The sequence below is a fragment of the Vidua chalybeata genome, chromosome Z (assembly GCF_026979565.1).
Source record: "Vidua chalybeata isolate OUT-0048 chromosome Z, bVidCha1 merged haplotype, whole genome shotgun sequence".
Classification (NCBI taxonomy): Eukaryota; Metazoa; Chordata; class Aves; order Passeriformes; family Viduidae; genus Vidua; species Vidua chalybeata.
The window spans coordinates 42,802,994-42,822,758 of record NC_071570.1 but is presented as its reverse complement, the minus strand read 5'-3'; the positions used below and the strand labels follow the sequence as shown (position 1 = coordinate 42,822,758).

Sequence of the window (19,765 nt, the reverse complement as noted above, 5' to 3'; positions counted from 1 at the left end):
AGAGGCCAATCCGAGGCCTTCTCGGGTATGGGGCGGGGCCCAAGGGAGGCTGGAGGGCGGGAGGAGAAGGGAGTGGCTATCGCCCTCGCTGCTGCCTCTGCGATTCGTTCCGTCTGGCGCCAATCATGTGCTGGTTCCCACCCACTGCCGGATCCGGAAGCGGAGGTGAGGGCAGGGGTCCATGATGGCCGCTGTGGGGGTGACACATCCCAGTGTCCCCATCCCTGGGCACGGGCGCGACCCTCTGCGGGCGGCGAGGAGAGGCCAGGGCAGCGGAGCCGCGTGGTGCCAGGCGCCGGCGGAGGGTCCCCGCTGGGATTTGTCTTTGTCCTTCCAGGCGCGCACGGGAGGTGGTGCTAGTTCCTCGGCCTGGCCCCGGGGCTGTGGGGGCCGGAGTGGGGATGTTGTCCTTGTTGCAGCTGAGCTAAAGGAACTAGGCAGGAACTAAAGGAAGTGGTTGAAGTGGTTAAGCAAAAGAGCTGAGCGTCGTCCACGGACGTGGTTGATGGCGAAGGGCTTCGTGCTGTGGTTTCTCGTGTTGGAAGCTGGAGGTGTCACGATGCCGCTCTTGGCGTCCCAGGAAAATGCGTTGTTCTATAAAGTTATTTACTGAACTATGCGTGTCTGTCAGAATGCAAAGCTTTGCCCAGAACTGGGAATCGGCCAGATTTGTAGAATGGATTACTCATGTCCATTGCTTCTTTTTCTCTATAGAACTACTCATGCTGGCTGCGTAGCTTACTGCTGACAATATTTATCACTTAAAAGGTGTGTTCCTTATTGTTTACATCAAATCAGTATTTAACACACGTGCTAAGAAACTTTTAGTTTTGTATGAGGTCTCCTGTGTCTAGGTGAGACAGCAGAGAGCCTGTCCTTTGTCATTCATTTTCTCAGCTTTGCTCCTGATATCCTGAGGAGTCCTGTGCTCCAGGGAAACTGTCCAGAGCAATTATTTCCATATGCCAGTTCCAGTAATGGTGAGGTATTACCTCTGCATAGAGCTTTTGGAGTTTTGCGGTGGAAAAGTTTCAGAGTATTAATCTGTGGCTTTCCTTTTGTTTTGTAATTTTTTCCTCTCCCTGCAATATGGTTTATAATTTATCAGCAGCAAAGGCATGGCATGCTGTTAATTTTTCATGCTTCTCAATAGCAAAGGAAATTTTTTTGTAATTCAAAGGTAGCTAATAATATACAAATTAATTCTGTAGTAACTTCAAAGGGGTGGACAACTTTTTTATTGTGCTGAGATGTGTTCACCGGCTAAATACAGCAGGTCTGTTTGAGCCCTGTGTTTTGTGCTGTTCTGCAGCTCCTGGTGCAGTTGGCAGAGGGGAATGGCTGTGAGAGCTTGTGGCTTGATCATCTACAGGAGGCTGCAGCCAGCACCATCCTCTAAGGTCACTGACAGCATCGAGTACCTCCTGCTTCAGACATCCTACGGGACCCACCACTGGACCCCACCCAAAGGTGATTTTTGTTCTGGTAACACTCCTGGAGGTCATTGGTGTCAGGTTGCAGAGAGGATTTTGGTTGAGGTCAGTTTAGAGGGGCAGTTGCCACCTGAGAGTAGCTGCTGGCTGTGCTGTTTGTCTGATGGTGCTGCTGACGCAGGTGAAGGGGCAGTTTTGAGGTTGAAATTCTCCGCACGTTGTGGCTGTACAAAGTGTTGGGCACGACTGATTTGGGTTGGGGCAAGGGCTGTCACCCAGCTGAGCTCCTCAGGCATCTGATGTTTCTGACAAAGATGTGCAGGTGACTGAAGCGAGGTAATGTGGGGATGTTCTACCTTCTTGCCTTGGCTCTCACCCTTTGCCAGGCACCTGCTGTGTTGCCAGTGCAGGATTGTTTGACCCATGTGTGATCAGAGTCTGCAGGGCTGTGGTCACAGTCTGCAGGGTGGCAAACTGAAATCTGTAATAGAACACTTTAATACACTGTTCTTATGATGCAGGAGATCGTTGATGAAGATCACTTGCCTAATGCAGTAGAGATGAGAGGAACAGATAGGAGAATTAACCTTACCAGCCATTCTTGGTCATTCTTGGTCTGCCTCAGAGCAGAAAACAAGCCCTGTGTCCCAGGACAGAGCAGCACCTCCTCTGTAAAGGCACATTGGAGAGCCAGTGTTTGGTAGTACACAGTCACACCCTGGTACCAGGAAAAGTGCAACACAGAAATACTTTAGGTTCCCTGGAGATCTTCTTGCATGCTCTTTTTTACCACCTGAGATTTTTTCCTGATAGTTTTTACTTCTCATTTTGTAAAAGCATGGTGCAGCAGTTTATAAACAAGAACTTGCAAATTGGGGGAAAAAAAATCTTTGAATGCTGTCAGCTAGGCTCTTCTATTGAGGGAAAGAACAAAACTTTCCAAACGTCCCCCTTTGTCTACTCCACCAAGAACCTAAGGGAGTTGAGTTTGCAGCCTAGCGGAAAGCTAAAAAAAATCTGCTGGGACATGATTGATTGTTGTGAGAAGAAATCTTGTGGAAGAATCCCTGGGAACACAGTAATTCTGGACAAGTGATTTAAATTACTTCTAGGCATTTTGGTAGGGAGCTAATTGTCTCATAAGCATACATTTAACACACCCAGAACCACAGAATAATGTAGGTTGGGAGGGACTCTTAAAGGTTGTCTAGTCCAAGCCCCCACCAGTGGGCAGGAACATCCTCAACTAGAGCAGATTGCTCGGAGTCCCATCCAACCTGGATGTTTCCAGGGATCGGGCACCTACCACCTCTCTGGGAAACTTGTGTCAGTATTTCACCACCCTCATAGTAAAAGCAAGTCTTCCTTGTCTGTAGTCTGAGTCTGCCCTCTCCTAGATGAAAAGCAGGAGCCTTTCTCCTGTCACTCCAGGCCCTTTTCAAACATCTGTCCCCAATTTTCTTATAAACAACCATCCTTTAGGCACCAGAAGGGGCTTTGAGGTCTCCCCAGAGTCTTCTCTTCTCCAGACTGAACAGCCCCAACTCTCTCATCCTGTCTCCAAAGCAGAGGTGCTCCACCCCCTGATCGTATTCATGGCTTTATCTGAACTCAATCCAGCAGGTCAATGTCCTTCCCTTGCTGAGGACTTCAGAGATTGATGCAGCATTGCAGGTGGGGTCACACCAGAGCAGAGGGGGAGAATCACCTCCCTTAACACACTGCTTCAGATTTTAGAGATCAAAGACCAGAATCTTATCATGGCCTGTAATAGAAGCTTGATATTGATTTGGGGGGGATTTAATGAAGAGAAGCTATTTCATTTTATAGTATCTGTGATAGGAGTAGTCTTCCAAGGTGGCCCTGGGATGTGCAGTGTGGTAACATGTATGTGATGTTGACATAGATTCCATGGGGTAGGAGTCAGAAGGAGAAGTTGTACTTGTCTCTCAAAGCACACACAAAAGGCCGTTTACAGCTACAGCTGTACCTTGTTATTTTACAAATTCTCTAAGCTGCTGCAACTCTTATGGGATTAAACTGGACTTGCTTGGATCCCCTCACATGAACCTCATCAGCCTTATCTCTGCCCCTAGGACCATGACTTTGCACTAGCTGAGGCTGATGGGAGGGGGATGTAGGGTTCATTTTCCTTCTCAATCTATTAGAACTGCACCAGTGGGAACAGGTGGGAGGATCTGAAAGCTGTGGTGTGCGAGGTGCTGCCTGCAGTCCTTTTTCTGCTCTGCAGGTAGACTGTACTGCACAAGTGTGGCAACTTACTGAGCTTAGACCTGAGGTTATCAACAGGTATCAACATCAGATGCTGTTTTCTGCACAGCTGCTGCTTGAAGGAAACGTGTATTTTACATTTGAGGTGAAGTTGTGTTGTAAGAGGTATTCATGTTTTTGATACACAGGCAGGGAAGTGAGTGGGACCTGTTGCAAAGGCAAAACAAACTTCCCACATACCCCAGATGTGGTACTAGAAGGGCACTTTGGGTACCTGAGAGCTGAGGAACAATTCATCTCTGTGATGAAATTATAGCTATTTGGAGCCAGCTACATAGAAAATAGAGTGACATCAGGGACAAAACAGAGCTTAAACCTTTTACCTCCTAAAATGTCCCAGCTCCTGCTATGTTGCTTTTTTGAGATATTGCTTGACTTGTTCTATTTATGTTCTGGTCCAGAGCTTTCATGAGAAAACCAAATCTGACATTTTTCAACAAAAGTACAAACGGCTGGGGATTTGTTATATTTATCTGTTGTTTGTAGTGGCACACCTCGTTCTCAGCAACGTAAAATAAATGGTGTGTCCTAGGAGAACTGCCCAGCTGGTGAAAGGACTGGCTTTTAGATTTGTTGCTTGTTTCAGAGGGGAGTATGGAAGAGAAAAATATCCCTGGCTGCCTAAATGAAATGCACCTTTTAAATGGTAGGTGTCTGTGCCTGGTCCTGTTGTTTCTGGACTGTTGGCACAACTAAGAGTTTTGCAGAATTGAGCCTTAAGCTGATGTGAGAGGACATAATTGAGAGAGGATTAAGACTCTCAGATGACCTGTTTCTGCTCTAACTGCATAAAGGAAAAATGAGGGACTCAGTCCTCAGTATAATCTAAGATGGAATTTTATGGGTGTAGAGTACTCCAGAAGTGGAGGGGAGGAGTGGGAAGAAAAGATGTCTGATGCTGAGAGGCTGATGGAAGTTTCAAGAGGTGAGGGATAAACAATGATCCTAAAAGCCATAAGACAAAGATAAATCAAGACATAAGATCTGGAAAAGCAATCTCTCCTCTCCAATTTCCATTTCATCCTGTGTCAGCTACCATGTACTCTCATCTCTGCCTCCCAGTGTTTCCCGATTAAAGCAAAATGTGAGTTTCCTTCCCAGAGATTTACTTTTCCACCCTCTTGGCAGGCCACGTGGACCCTGGGGAGGATGACTTGCAGACAGCCTTCCGGGAAACACAGGAGGAGGCTGGTCTGCAGGCCAGCCAGCTCACCCTCATTGAGGGCTACAAGAAAGAGCTGCACTACCCTGTCCATGGCAAGCCTAAGACCGTCGTGTACTGGCTGGCAGAAATGAAGGACTGCAACACAGAAATCAAGCTGTCAGAAGAGCACCAAGCTTTCCAGTGGCTGAAGCTGGAGGATGCCTGCAAATTTGCAGAATATGAGGACATGCAAGCAATGCTGAAAGAAGTGCATCAGTTTCTCTGCTCCAGAGAATAAGTGTTTTTGTGAAGTACAAGGGGATTTCTTGAGGAGACAGGTGTGCTTTTTATGTTTTAAACTGGAGAAAGAATTATATGGCTGCAGAAATGTAGATTTATTTTTTTTTAATCTGTAGAAATTCAGTGAGGATACATGGAGCTTTTAAAGAGATTGTGCTTTTGTCTCTCCTAACTAGCACAAAAAAACGTAGTCTGATTGAACCATAAGCCAGAGATGTCTGAATTGAAGCCCAGTGCTAACAAAAGACTTCCTCTGTCTCCTTTTCTTTTTTTTCCTTCCCTTTCTTTTTCTTCCTTGAAGTGCTGAACAAGTGTTTGAAAAATCAAACACTTGATACATCTTGACTTGCTGATATAAAGCTAGAGAGTTGAGAAAATGAGCATATGGGGATTTTTAATAACAAAACGCTTACTGTAGAAGTCATACCTTGAATTTCAAATGAGGAAGCAGTAGTTCTATTCCCAACTCTTCCAGTGATATGCAGTGATAACTTGTCAGATCATTTCAGGTCTTTTTTTTTTTGTATTATGAATTTATGTACATCCATAATTTACTGTTGTGAGAACATTTTCCATCCAGACAGTCTTAGTAAATGGTTGAGGTATGGTATTTAAGTGGTAAATTGAAATTGGTTTGCCTCTTTCTTTTAGTTTTTTGATCTTTAACAGACACCTTAGCCATACATTTTCCAGGGGATTGGGAAAGGGAATTTAATCCACTTTCTGCACAGGATATCCAAGCTTATGTGCAATCTTGTGTCTGTTTCATACTATCAGTGATTCTATGGCTGCAGCCACTCATCTTTTGGGGCAGCAGATATTACTGATGTTGGTACCAGTGTGACAAGTCTTTTGCTTGTCACTTCATTATCTTCCAATGGAGTAATTTAAAATTGCATGTATTTGTATTTTCAAAAAAGGGGATGCACTATAAGGAGGCTTTTATATATAAATATGAATGCATATATATATGCACAAAAAACTCCATTGCTCGTCCACATTACAGTCAGGCTTTATTTTGATTATGAACACTGCTCAGAAGTGTTTCATTCAGGTGGAGGCATAGAGTGTAACAACCAGTGAGAGTAGGAAAGAGTTAAAAGCCTGTGCAGCTTCAGTCTTGGTTTTTCATTATTGTTTGAGGTACCATTTAATCAGCGCTGTGTAAACAGTGGTGTTGCTGCCTTCCTGTTTATGAGCAAGATTAGCATATTAAGCTGGAGTTAGAGAGTCATTAACAAGTCAATGGGTTCTGCCCATTCAGCAGTAATGAACGCAATCACTTGATGCTTTGGAAAACACATTTGCTCAGGTCCAAGCCAGTATTTCCTTTTTAATGGCACTGCTCACATAGTGTTCCCAAAGCGTGTCAAACTTTTGGAGGGTGACCAGTGCTGTGCACTGTAAGGTGATGTGCTCCTTGAACAAAATTCCGAGGGGTGTAACTGTGATAATGGGTCAGGCACCGTGTGTGCATTTTAAGTGATTTATGTACAGAATGTATTCCCACTGATTTTGTGAGTAAAATGATTATTAAACATTTTTTGATCCCAGAGTCTTTGAGTTTCATTTAAAGTAGAAATGTTAGAAAGTCAGAATTTAACTCTGATTCTTGCTGCTCACTGGTGAAGAAAGAGTTCTTCCTCTGCCCATGTCTAATAATAAAATATTTTCACAAGGAACATCTGGGAAACCCTCCAGTAAATAATTATGGAATAATCTGCCTGGCAAAGATATTTATTTTCAGCCTCTGTGATATTTATGCCCTAAACCAATAGGGCTTTTTTTTTTTTTAAGACCAGTTAAGTTTTTGGTTATAATAATATCTCATGACAGTAAACTTTTTACCATTTAAAAAGAAAAATAATTTTTAAAACCCCAAAACCAAACAAACAAACAAACCCCCAGAGATTTGAAATTCCCTGAAGAGACCTTACTTCTGCTGCAGGTTAAATAAAGCCATACCCAAGAGAAGTCCATGCTACACTGAAGTAACAGCTTAATTTAGGTCAAGTGAAAGGCGTTGCTCAAGTAAGAGACATGAGGATATGGTTTCCCTTGCTCTACTGAACAAATACACTGACACAGCTCATACTTGTAATTTCTTGGTGTTATTGTTTCTTTCTCCACATAACTCTTGACTTATGGCCATGATTACATCATCTCAGAATCAGAGAGAAAGAACATAGATTCATGAATATTAGGAAAGCTCTAAGACATTGCAGATTTCACTGAGAAAAGGTCAGGATTGAGTGTGACAATCACAGGGAATTTTGCTCAAACAAGAAGTGTAAAGGCTGAAAACAATATCTTACTCCTATCTAAAAGAAAAACAACTGTATTACTGCTCTGGTGGAGCAATGTATCTTTTCATTGACTATTCTATATGATTACAAGAAATCAGAGACTGAAGCTGGAATAAAGTGGCTCTATATGCAATATCCCCAATAAGCATGACCGACATTTCTTGCCAGTCTATATAATAAAAGAGGATGTGTGTTATTATAAGGTTTAGTACATCCTAAATATGGAAAAGTTTTGAGAGACACATACTCTCTCAGCAGGGCTCTTGCAGTGATGCAGAGAGGACAGTGGAGTGCTACATTTTAAGTTAGAAAAATGACTTGCTGTTACTTAATTGACAACTTAGTGGGGAATGAATATTTTGGCATATACCTAGAAGAGATTTATAGGAGGCAGTGCTTATTAATTACATTCCTACACTGACAATGTAACTGATTGCCTTCTGTGTCTATTGGCAGCTAGTTTTATCTTAAAAAGAATTTAAGGATCATCAGGATTTCTGTTTTTTACCTTTTGCCTTGTCTTCAAAGATTCACTTTTTCATATGCTCAGTAACTCTATTCAGTGGGCAGTTCCAGCTGGCAGAAGTCCCAGCTTCACATAGGGAAACCTGGGATTTGTTATGGGTTAAAGCAGCTCTGAAATTACTAAGCAGCCTGTGCTATACAGACCAAACAATCTACTCTGCTTCAACTTTGTCCTGTGCGAGGAGATTGTACTCAAGTGTTTAAAAAAAAACTCCAAACTGTGCTTCCTGTCAAAACAGCAAGGGTAGGGAGGAGATCACCTGTGGTGGCAGTCTTCCTGGTGGGAACAGTGACACGGGATGGAACAAAAGCTCTGTCATTTTGGAACTAGTCCACTTGGTAATTGATGTTATCAAAAAGAGGAGTGACAGTCCCGTCTTTCCACTCAATAAGGATCTCTCCATGCCTCAGGGAAGGGGAGCGGGATGGTGGAAGGTACAGCTGGGGGCCTCTTCGCAAGGGGGTCGGCTCCCGTAAATCAACTCTGCTGCTGTTGTCTGGAGGGCTCTTCAGAGCAGAGAGGATTTTCTTCTTCCTAAGAGAAGAGAGTAGAGAGTAACTGCACTTGTCTGTCACTTGGTTACTTCTCCACATCAGCAACTGTAATGCCACTTCCTTCAGTGATGGCACAAGATGTGTAGGGGAGGAGGACCAACATTTGAGTGGGTCAGTGGATGGATAAACTGGGGGGCAGAGAAGAGAAATCCCAAAGGGTGACACATGGGTGACCAGACCCATCTGCTGAGAGCCAGTGACATTGGGTGTGGAATGTGGAGGGGTGCCAAGACCAAGACTTTTGTTTTGAGATGTTGGAGTTTTTCTTTAAGATGCTGTTCATGGCAAAGCCAATGAACCTGACTCTCACTTACTTGTTGTAGTGAACATTGAGTGTCAGTATTATTAATCCCAGTATGAATGCCAAGGGGCTGAGGACCAGCATGGCTGTCTTCCAGTTCGTGCCTGAAAGGGTAACAGAGAAAGCACCATATGTTTGCTGTACATATCCCTGTTCTTATGCAATAGCCACGATTGCCACAAAAAATCACCTGTGATGTCCCTGAAAAATGCCAGATAACAGGAAAAGTGCTCTGTCTACAAGATCAACATCTTACAGCTGCTTTTACACTGCATAGCATCCTTCTATTGAAAGTGAACACAAAAGTTTTTATTTCTTGCTATGAAGACAATGATATCTCATGCTCTCCAGTCTGCATCTTTCTGATACAAAATAAGAAAGGCTGGGGGAAAGCAGTAGTGCTAGCAGCTGATTTGCATGTTTTTACTATTTTTTTTAATCACAGGCCTGTGGAGATTGAAAAAGAGTCTTTCTGACAGGTAATTTTCTGCCCTCATTCCCTATTAAGTATCCTCAGCAGAACTCCAGGGAAATGTATCTCAGTTACAATGGGAAGGACAGGGGCACTGATGAACCTTCATCTACCTGGTCCCTTCCTCCTCTGGAGGACTACCTGGACCTACCTGCAAGCCTGGCCCCAGTGTTTTTCCCCCGATTTCCATGTTTCTTGGATTGATTGTGGGATGGATCTAGTGGAAGAAGCAGAAAGACTCTGATTAGCAGCTTCCAGGTGGACCAGGGGTCCAGACTCCTCATGAGGCTTCACTGTAACCACAAATCCCTTTTGTATGGGACCCAAAAAGGAAAAGGAAACTTCATTGTCACTTGGTGTTCCCCAGCCACAGATAATTTTTGCTTCTAAAACAGTTGGTGGCTATACCTCCAGGTTAAGCCTGTATCGCTGAAGTGCTTGCCAAGGGAAACTCCTTAGCATGTTGGGGGAAGGCACTCAGTGGAAGTTCTTCAAAAATCCTCAGGTACTCTTCCACAACTGAAAATAGCTGAGTAACCTCAAAGTTAGGTTAGCTGCCCACACTTTCTTTCCTGCTGTTCTTACTTACACATTCAGAAAAGAGCTCACCCTCATTTGCTGGAAAATGTGCCTGTTTGGTCTTTGCAGGAGACACTGTGCTGTTGAACTTGTTAGCCAGAGGGGGGTCAGTCAAGCTCACAGAAGACTCTCTGTCCACAGCATCAATCTTTGATGAATCAATGGTTTTAGCTTAGAAGGAAATAAAGCAAAGATCTGTGTGATTATCATCTACTTTTTGTACAGGAACCTGGATATGCTCATTGCCCAGCAAGGAAAGGGAACCCAGCCCTGCTGGTTTGGTTCTCTGCCCTGCTGGGCGAGAAGGATGTGGTGCTGTAGCAATTACGTCCTCCTATGCATCAGGGGCTTTCAGCTGTCACAGATTTTAAAGGTGAAATGAACCTCTCAAGATGGAATCAACAACCAAAGCAGAGCTTGCTTTCTGGTGGTAGATGTGGTCATGGGTTTTAAAAGTATGAATGCAGCACCAGCTGTTAAAGGATGATGTGTGAGGAAGAGGCAAGTGGAAGAATATCAGCTATTAACAACACTGCAGATATAAAAATGGGATCCAAAGGGTGGTAAATAGGCCATACCTCTTGCAAGGCTCAATACCTTCCTTTGCTCTCCAGTGCTACTGCAGAGTAGGGTGTGTGGGGAAACAACTGCTGCTAGAGGGGAGATTGTGGGAAGTTTGGTGTCAGCAATTCACCTGCAATGATGCACATGCCAAGAACAAGAAAACTGTGTCTTTGGGGCTCCCTGCTGCCTATCCAAACCACATCCCATCCTGTGGCATGAGCACCCACACCACAGCTACACAGGTGTAATTTATTGAGCAGATAACCCACCGAAGTGTAAGTCGTCTGTTGATGATCAGCTGGAAGTTAGATAAGAAATGAGCAAATACATTGGATTTTGATGTTGTTACTAAGTAGTCAGAGGTTCCCTCCAGTAGACTAAACCATGGAATTGATAGGAAAATTATGACTTTGCATGAGACACACTGAGTGGCACAGCCTGATTCAAAAGCTGCTCTATGTTTACCCTTACAGCCTTATTTGGGGATCCTGGCTCCAAGGCAGCCCTGGGCTGCCAGGAGCTTTGCCTTGGGGAATGAAAACACTCTTTTCACATGTCTTTTTCCCATATCTTAAATGTTCCACGCATTTCCTAGCCTATATTTAACTAGCCTATTATGGTATCTAATTTGTCTGGTGCATATTTAACTTAATGTTAAACAAACACTAACACTTGTAACTATTGTGATAATTATATGTTGACCTTCTAGTTGTCTAATTAAAAACCTTGAGGGGAAAAAGGCCACCTTCTCCACACATGACAGCCAATTTTTATTGGCTTTTTATTTCAAATTAGATACAGTGTTTCTGTGTCAAAAGGTTATACTTATAATCCACTGCTTATGCCAGCCAGATACATCACATTTTCAGTTTACTCATTCCTGCAGAGCTCAAAATTTCATTGGGTCCATCAGCCTTCAGGTAAAGCCTCCTGTCATGGAAATAATTTTCCCTGAGGAATGTTGGGAACTTCACCACCTACAGAATGGACAAACAGATAAAAACCATTACAAACACCAGCTCTTTTTGGGTCTCTGGAGTGGAAGAAAGGAGAGGAGGAGAGGAGGAATTGAACGTGATTTTGAGGTCTCAGTTCTGCACACAACTTTACAAGAGAAGTACCAAAAACGACCTTTATTAGCTAAACGGCCTTAAATGAAAGTGGGAAACAGACTGGACCATGAACTATCAGTGGTCAGCAGTGGGCTTTGCTGGGCATGCAACAAATGATCGCAGCCACATCTTGGTAAAATGACCATGCCTGATGTTTGGTAGCCTTATGTCAAACTCCTAAAATTGTGACAAGGCCAGGACTTTTGCCCTTTCTGTGTCCAGTCTAAGACAAAGGGCAGTGAATACTGGTTAAAGCAGCTTGGATTCTCTTCAGCAAAGGCCAAGGCCATAAATGGTTAATATAAACCCCATTTTTAATAATTTTTGATGTCATCTGGGATTTCCTAATGCAAAGGGAGGGCAACACTTAAGCTACCTCCCACTACCTACTACGTTCATCAGTGTCTTTATGGCTACACTAGGCACCAGCAGCAAGATTCACTGAGGATAATGAGAACATCGAATGAAAGTTAGAACTAGGTTTCATTAGAGAGGGGTGCACTGTTGGGGTCTCACAGAAGAGAAATTTAATTTCCGAAGCAATAACTGAACTGAACTGAAGCAGTAATTTCTGACACAGCCGCTTCTCAATAATTTGTATAAGTTTAAAAGAGGTTTTCAGCTGCCTCCAGTTGTTGTCTTACCAAAAAGACATCACAAAGTATCAAAAGCTCTTTCAAAGTCTAAAGTTTCTGACTTTGGGAGACTTCCTTGGATATTTAGTGCTTGGGAGGCTCATTTCCACTATTCTTAACTGTGGGCACTAATTCAGAAATATTTTACCAAAATATTTGCCTGTCCTCAGAAATGCAGCTGGGTTTTGGAGACCTAATCATGTAAGGTTTTGCATGCTTTTGGAAAACACTTAACAGCCACTGCTGGAAACCAGTGGTACCAGGTAGTGGGGTTGACCTGGAGCCATTTGGTGTTTCTTCAGGTGGGGCCAAAGTGAACATGAGTTGGAATGACAGGTGAAAGCCTGGTGTTAGATGGCTTAGATGACATGAAAGTTAGATGTTATCTGACACTAAATCTACCTCATCTTACTTTCATAGATCCACACACGTGTGTCTAGAGCTTGTTGTGTTGGTTTGCTGGGCTTCTGAGCTGCTGTCTGGGCAGCAGCACAGATGGTTTCATCTGCCAGCGTCTTCCACCTGCTGAACTTGTCCTTCTCCCTGGAGACAAAGACCTTGTGGCCTCCCTCCTTGGTGCCAAGGTGGAAGCCCAAGCTCTGCAAAGTCAAGTGTCCTTTCTTGCTGCAGGACCATGCCTGACGTTCCCAGTCTCCACAGGGCTCCAGCTTGACCAGAGCGTACTGGTGCAGCGCTTCATGTGCAGGCTGATGATGGTGCCCGTGTCAGGGTCCCAGCCCCAGCGCTGCTGCTGGGAGTGCTCCTTGCAGCTGGCCAGGCTGACGCTGTTGGTCTCGTGGGAGGCACGGATGCACTTTTCCAGCCAGATGTTCCTTTTGAGGAAGCCTTGTCCCTCTGCTACTGCGGTACAATCATAGATCGGTTTAGTAGTGTGCACGTCTGAGGCAAACACATCTCTTTGTAAATACCCTGGGGGAGGTTAGATGTAACCCACCAGTCCTTTCCTGGATGGGCATGCCCAGGTAAACAGTTCCCACAGCTTCCTAATTTCTTGGAATGACATTTCTTTGGAAAAAAGGAGGGTGCAAATAGCCATGAGCAATGCTAGAGGAAAATAGCAATTATGTAACTAATGAGGAAAAACATCCTTCCAACTTGAATGATTATATCAAATATCTACCTATATATATGTGTGTGTGTGTGTGTGTGTGTGTGTGTGTGTATTTAATTCAGTACTTCAATTGTTTTAACTATGTAGCCATCCTTCCCTCCCTCCAAATGAATAAGATAGTTTGAGGAGTTTGAGGGATATTTTGCCTCTATCCAGGTCAAATCTTTCTTATAAAAGAGCAGTGGACATCCCTCTCATGCTGTTCATCTGGGTCCGACTAGGCCACCTTGGGCTACACTTTCTATTAAGTGGCTTCTGGAGGTATTAAAGTAGTGTAGGGATAAAACTATATCCCACCAGAAGTGTGTAAATACTTGGCTGAGGCAGCTCATGTAAGTATTGAAATTATCTTGGATTTAGCACACCTGACATTGATGTGTCTCCTTAGGCTGTGCACCTTAGGAACAAAAGTACCACTTTTAAAAATCCTTTTGTAAGAGGGAGACATTGTAGCTGTCCCATAACAAACACACAATTTGAAGCAATTTCTGTAATTGCTTGCTGCTTTTAAGAGCAACAGGTCCCAACATCTCAGATGATTTAGGATGGATATCACATTAGCTGAAGGATTACTACTGTTTTCGGTATAACTTCATCATGTGTGGCCTGTGAATATCCTGAGCAAAATGTTAAGTGCTAAACTATCCACCACTGTTGCAGGTGAACTTTCTGCTGTATATTTTATGCCTAAGATATATGGATAGAAATAGAAGTTTCAAATTTCTGAACATTCTGAGAAATATTTTAATAACAACACATTGCAACTCCCAGTTTTTACAGTGATGTTTTTTCTCTTTTCCCCAGGAGACAGAATTATAAAAGCCCCATCAGCATATAGTACTGAGCATAAAGAGTAAGAGGACACTGAAAAGTGATGTTAGGCAAGAACACTGATTTTTATCTAAACTATTTCTGCAGTTTCCCCTCCCAAAAAAAAAAAAAAAAAAAAAAAAAAAAAAAAAAAAAGCAAACCACAACACCACAACAAACCAAAACAATACTAAGCCAATACAAGTTTTTGGCTCAGTACCTGAAAAGATTAGTGACAGTATAAACAGAAGCTGGTACATAATAACAACAGTATAGACAGTAGTTTAAAGGAGCTCTCATGTTTTTCTCTCAGGAAACTCTAGTGTTCTGCTAGATTAATAATGCCTTGGGGCTGTTAAATAAGAAACAGCTCAGGGCTTTCTGCTCATGAATGCCTGAGGAGAAGAGCCAGAAACCACAGTGCTTCTTCACCAACTCTGAGATTGCCTGATCAATGTGTCTGCACTGGGATATTGACTTGCATGGACTTGTGATAGCCACCAATCCAGACAATTCCTGCTGAGCCAATGTGTCTAAATGGAAATTAAATTTCTGGGCTATCTGTGGGCAACTTGTAAGTTCTGTTCTCTTTAACCCTTACTGAGGGCTGGGTGGAGGTAAGATATTTAATGCATTTTGGACTTGAGTTTCTGCCAGCCTCTAAAGGCAGAAGAATGTCTCATAAGTAATTTCCCATAAACTTTAGAAAATTGAAGTGGATTAATAGAATCCCCCCCAGCCCCACCCCCCCCTTGCCATTTTTCCCTAGGATGTGGAATTCAGGATTCTCACATCTTTGCTTCAGTTTAACTGTGAGAAAGCTATTTCCAAAGTAATAATTTGAGACATGCATTACAATATAATGGGGGAATATGACAACTGTGCTGGATCAGATAAAACATCTGCTGAGCCCAGGATCCTGTCTGCAGTGCTGGGCCATTAACATCTGCTAATAACAGAATAGATTCTTATCCTCTATTACCCTGCAACAGAGGGTAAGAATCAGACAAGTAAATAGCTCACTCAAAACAACAAAATGCCAGTGCCTCCTTCCAAAAATCACAGAATCACAGATTTGTTGGGGTTGGAAGGGACCACAGTCCAATCCAGCCAACACAGGATCACCTGGAGCAAGTGACACAGGAACACATCCACATGGGGATTGAACATCTCCAGAGAGGGAGATTCCACAACCTCTCTGGGCAGCCATTCCAGCGCTCTGTAAACTAACTCAGTATCACTGGGTATTCATGGGTAAAATGGTTTTGCCCACTATATTTTTCAGCTCTGAAGTTCAAAGAATAATATAATTTTGTTGCTCCATCAGTATCAGAGCTCCTCCTGCAGTTTCACAAATTCAACTTAAATTTTGATTATTCTTAATTACTTTGTGGCATCAGCAAGCTTAATTACTTCATTATTCATCCCTTCTGATCTTTCTGAGCACCTTCTGATACTATCACTGCTGTGATCGTTGTCAACTTATTCCACGTCTTTGTTCCAGCCTGTGGGCTAGGTCTGTCTCCTACTCCATGAGAATGGAGTTTCTCAAGGGCCTTGGTGGAAGATTCTTATCAAAAGCCTTTTGCAAACACTGGCACAAGACCCTGATCTGCTCAGCACATTTATGTTCTTACTGACAACCATCATGGATGTCAGGAATTCCCATTACAAAAGCTGCATTGACTTTTCTCAAGTTTATCTGTCTGTAAATACTCTTCTTTGCTTCCACTGACTTGTCTGATGCTGAAATGGAGCCTAAGGACCTGTGTCTCCTTAGGCTGTGCAAGGATCCATCTTAAGAGGGGCATTATTGCTGTAATGCAGCCCTTTGGTGTCCAGGTTGCTTTAAATAAGAATTTAATACACTCCTTAGAAATGTTTTAAATGTCATCTTTAGTTTCCTGTAACTCAAAAGATATCTGGACTGGTCCTTTGCCACAGATTATTTATACTTTTTTTTTTCCCCTCCTTAAAATTCCTCTGTTGCCAATTCTATTTGATAACATTTTAAACTGCGGAGAGTGACTGCCACAACCTTCCTGATCATGTCTGAAGGGAGCACTACAGCCAGTAAGCTATTCAGCCTTTCTACACTGCCCTACTTTTGGTTGCCCTTCTTTCATTTGTGCCAGTTATTTACTGACCTCTTGACCCCCACCAGGTTTCTGCTTCAGATAATGTTTGAAAATTTCTGCTGGCAGTTTTTGTATTCTCTCTCTAGGCTGCTCATCCAAGTCTTTTTCTCATATGTTTTATTACAGGTTTTGTTATTAAGCATACCACAATCTTTGCTGTATTTTCTTTTCCTTTCTTGGCAATGACTCTCCATTTGAAAGTTTTGGGTATTTTCATTACACTTTGAAGAGTGCTGCTGTTTGACCCAGCAGGAGATACGTGTTTTGCTCTCTGTGGAGTCCCTGATGTTTTATGTTCCCCTCTAAACAATCACTGTGTTTGGTACCTGCACAGTAGCAGCAAACATTGCAGTTACATGTGACTGCCAGCAGCCATTGCATGTGCCCCACATAGTCATAGGGGGTAGACTCACAACTAAACCTGGAGGATGTTTACTTTGAGATGCACATCAGGCACCAAGAATCTTTACTCAGGAGACAAAATGACATCCAAGTCCTGCTGCTCAGTGGTCCTACAAATAAGGCCATGAGCTCTAACATTTAAGAATGTTAACCTGGAACAACCAGACCATCCAGTGTACTCCCTGAGGATGGGACTCAGAGTCTCTGAAAAATGCCAGCCTTACCCACAGAGTCCAAGTAGATGCCTGCTTTGCGTTGCTCATACTTGAACACTTTGGCCTCTTCATATTTTTAGGAACAAAATAAACAATTTCTAGCAAGACTCTTGATGCCAGCTCATTTGTCCTATGATACTGACACTCTGTCTGGTTACAAGATAGAAAAGCAAGCAAATACAGGCCCCTGCTTTTCTGCAGCATGACCACCCTTGGGACATGTTGTTCCATGTAGGATTAGGGGCAAAATCCATGCAATGTTCCTAATTAAGGTAATGCCACTGAGAAAGCCTTGGTTACCAGTAATCCCAGTGTGACTGGGGAAGTTTCTGCTGTTTCTAAGCATTGCCTGTGATGTCTTGATCAAAGACATTTGCAAATTGTTTGGGGTGGCTTGGCCCATATTTTTTCCCAACCACTGCTGCTTTCTTAAGAATATCTTGATTTTGGTTGACCAACAGGGCTTCGTATCTTTCCACATTACTGCAAGGTCCACTTTTGATCAAGTAGCTCAGCGAAGGCCTCCAAGGGAGCAGAGCAGCCATAGGAAAAGAAGGAAGGTTTTGACATAGAAAAAAATCTATAAATTATAGGAAGCAGGGGAGCTTGGTGAAGTCACCATGAAGCTGATGCAAGTGAGGAAAACCAGTCCCTGAGGTGGGCATATGATGGGTGTCTACAAAATCCAGAGAGGTGTGGAGGAGATGGAGAGGGGCTGACTGTTCAAGGACTGATCCTGGATAGGACAAGGGGTGCCAAGAAAAGGCTCGCAGTGTGCAGGAAGTGGTTCTGCACCCAGGCACTGTGTATTGCTGCTGGGGACAACCTGCACAAACCAAGGGAGAAGTTCTGGTAGCTACTGAAGCGTTAAATGCATCACAGCCAGGAAATCCCCCAACTGAAAAATAGTTGGAGGCTGTAAAAGTTGATGGGGAAGCAGAAGTATTGTACAAGATTGGCCTTTCTGCCTCTTCAGTGCAAGATGCTCAGGGCTGCCTTTTGAAGTCAGGGTTTCAGGAGTTAGGGCCAGCACTACCATGAGCTTGAGGGGTAGGAGGGTAGCTCCCAAGATAGGGGATCAGCCAAGATGCCAAACACAGCCACCACAGCCTCATACCCTGTGCATGGGGGTCCAAAGTCAGTGTTAAATACAGTTTTATTTCAGCAATTTTCTTTCTGTACATGTGGGCACAGATCCTGCTGGTGCCTGACTTCCCACTGCCCATTGCACCTCACGGGGTCACCATTAGGTCTGGCTTTTTAATAAAACTTTTTACAGAATCACAGAGTGAACTAGGTTGGAAAAGACTTTTGAGATCATCGAGTCCAACCTGTGACCTAACCTAAGGCCTCCTCATCAACTAAACCATGGCACTGAGTGCCACACCCAGTCTTTTTTTAAACATCTCCGGGGATGGTCACTCCACCACTTTCCTGGGCAGCCCATTCCATTGCCCAACCACTCTTTCAGTGAAGAATTTTTTTCTGACATCTAAATAATTTTTGCCTCCTCTTTGCTTGCAGGTACTTTACAAAGAAATAACTGTCAGAATCAGCTTAGCAAATTCCAGGATTTCCAGTTTTCAGCAGGAAACCAACCCCTCAGAGGTCTGTTGAGAGCAAGCATCTCTGTCCTGCCAGCAGCCTTAAAGCTCAGCAGCCCCAGGCAGAAGGGGATGGGGAAGAGCTGCTGCAGGGGGAGATCAGCCCCAAGCATGAACATGTTTGTGCTCTGTGCTTTGAGCTTCTTTGGTCATTGCCAGGCATTGGGAAGATTAATTCCTTTCTGCAAAACAGTGGTGGTTTTATTGTTTTATTACTGGTCTGGCTGAAATGCAATGGCTGATCATGTTTCCAACAAAAGCATTACACTAGAAAGGAAATTAAATGCCCTGTGATGCTCCATACTTTACTAATAAAACAAAACCATGTGGATTGCGTTGCATGGCAGCAGTAAAAAAACACTTTATTCTAACACCAGAAAAGATCCTACCTTAGAGGCAGAGGAAGAGCAACACCCTGCAGGCTGTTCTGCTCTCTTTGCATGCCATCATGGTGTCATCTCCAAGTCCTAACCAAATTTCCTCTTTTAAAAGATGCACGTGCATCATCACCCCTTACCACTACAGGGACATAGCCTCAGCCTGGGGCTTTACAAAGTGAGAGATTCAGTTCACTTTAGTTGGCAACTTTTGATGTGCAGAAAACAGCAATAGATGGAGCAGAAGTCAAACCTGTAGGAGCACAAACCTCTCCTGTTACCCAGCTGCAGAGCAAATTGAGGGGTAACTTCTCAAAGCATCCCAGGGAACACTTGCTTGGCAGCAAGGAATGGCAAGTAGCTGGACAGATGTGCCAGTCTGAGGTTGGTCTTCAAGGAATAAACATCCCAGCTGGGCAGCCCAAATAGCTGTGGTCCTCTGGTCGAGGGATTTTGAACAGCTCTGAGCATGTAACCTGTGAAACTGCAGGGCTGTTCTCCTTGCTGTTTGAGGGACTGAAGGAGCCTTGAAGAACTTCAGTGTTTTATATCAATGAGTCGCTTTCTACCTGACATCTCAGTCATAGTAGCAAAATAAAAAGGCTTATTAGCTCAAGGACTTTTCCCATTTTTAAAGAAAATTGATTCCTCCTGATGTCCATTATGGAATTGGTGAGACCATGGTAGCACCACTCCTGGGAAACTTTTCCTGGGTAGCACTGCTCCAGATCTCTGGGATGATGCTCAGCAGGGACTTCTGCTTTTTGCATCTATCCATGCACGTCAAAATCAGGGCTGCTTGGATTCAAAATACTCCTGTTCATGGGCAGGATACAGGATTGGAGCAACCTCAGAAAGCAGCTGAATGT

The 19,765-nt window shown here is 43.5% G+C and overlaps 2 protein-coding genes across 7 annotated transcripts; one reads left to right on the top strand and one right to left on the bottom strand.

Moving 5' to 3' along the window:
* The first annotated feature begins 75 nt into the window (after positions 1 to 75).
* Positions 76 to 6,724, top strand: NUDT2 (nudix hydrolase 2). 6 transcript variants are annotated; one of them, XM_053932971.1, is made up of 5 exons: positions 193 to 350; positions 715 to 768; positions 898 to 980; positions 1,313 to 1,470; positions 4,854 to 6,724. In XM_053932971.1, exons 4-5 carry the CDS (start codon positions 1,338 to 1,340, stop codon positions 5,165 to 5,167), a joined length of 447 nt encoding a protein of 148 aa, XP_053788946.1. In that variant the 5' UTR covers positions 193 to 350; positions 715 to 768; positions 898 to 980; positions 1,313 to 1,337; the 3' UTR covers positions 5,168 to 6,724. The 6 variants fall into 6 exon arrangements, with proteins under 6 accessions (XP_053788949.1, XP_053788947.1, XP_053788946.1 ...); XM_053932974.1 differs by lacking the exons at positions 193 to 350; positions 898 to 980 and adding an exon at positions 76 to 165; XM_053932970.1 differs by lacking the exon at positions 898 to 980.
* Positions 6,725 to 7,562: 838 nt separating this feature from the next.
* On the bottom strand, positions 7,563 to 13,195 carry LOC128782266 (uncharacterized). Its single transcript, XM_053932524.1, has 7 exons — positions 13,174 to 13,195; positions 12,862 to 13,079; positions 12,631 to 12,817; positions 9,938 to 10,078; positions 9,480 to 9,545; positions 8,870 to 8,960; positions 7,563 to 8,535 (listed from the first exon to the last, which is right to left on the bottom strand). Exons 1-7 carry the CDS (start codon positions 13,193 to 13,195, stop codon positions 8,328 to 8,330), a joined length of 933 nt encoding a protein of 310 aa, XP_053788499.1. The 3' UTR covers positions 7,563 to 8,327.
* Positions 13,196 to 19,765: the final 6,570 nt, after the last annotated feature.

Coding starts and splice junctions, on each gene's coding strand:
- LOC128782266 (XM_053932524.1), bottom strand. CDS start 13,195: ATGCCCATCCAGGAAAGGACTG. Junction 9,546..9,937: donor ACATTTTCCAGCAAATGAGG/GTGAGCTCTTTT, acceptor TTCTTCCACTAG/ATCCATCCCACAATCAATCC. Junction 8,961..9,479: donor CACTGGGGCCAGGCTTGCAG/GTAGGTCCAGGT, acceptor TTACCCTTTCAG/GCACGAACTGGAAGACAGCC.
- NUDT2 (XM_053932974.1), top strand. CDS start 1,338: ATGGCTGTGAGAGCTTGTGGCTTGATCATCTACAGGAGGCTGCAGCCA. Junction 1,471..4,853: donor CCACTGGACCCCACCCAAAG/GTGATTTTTGTT, acceptor CCCTCTTGGCAG/GCCACGTGGACCCTGGGGAG.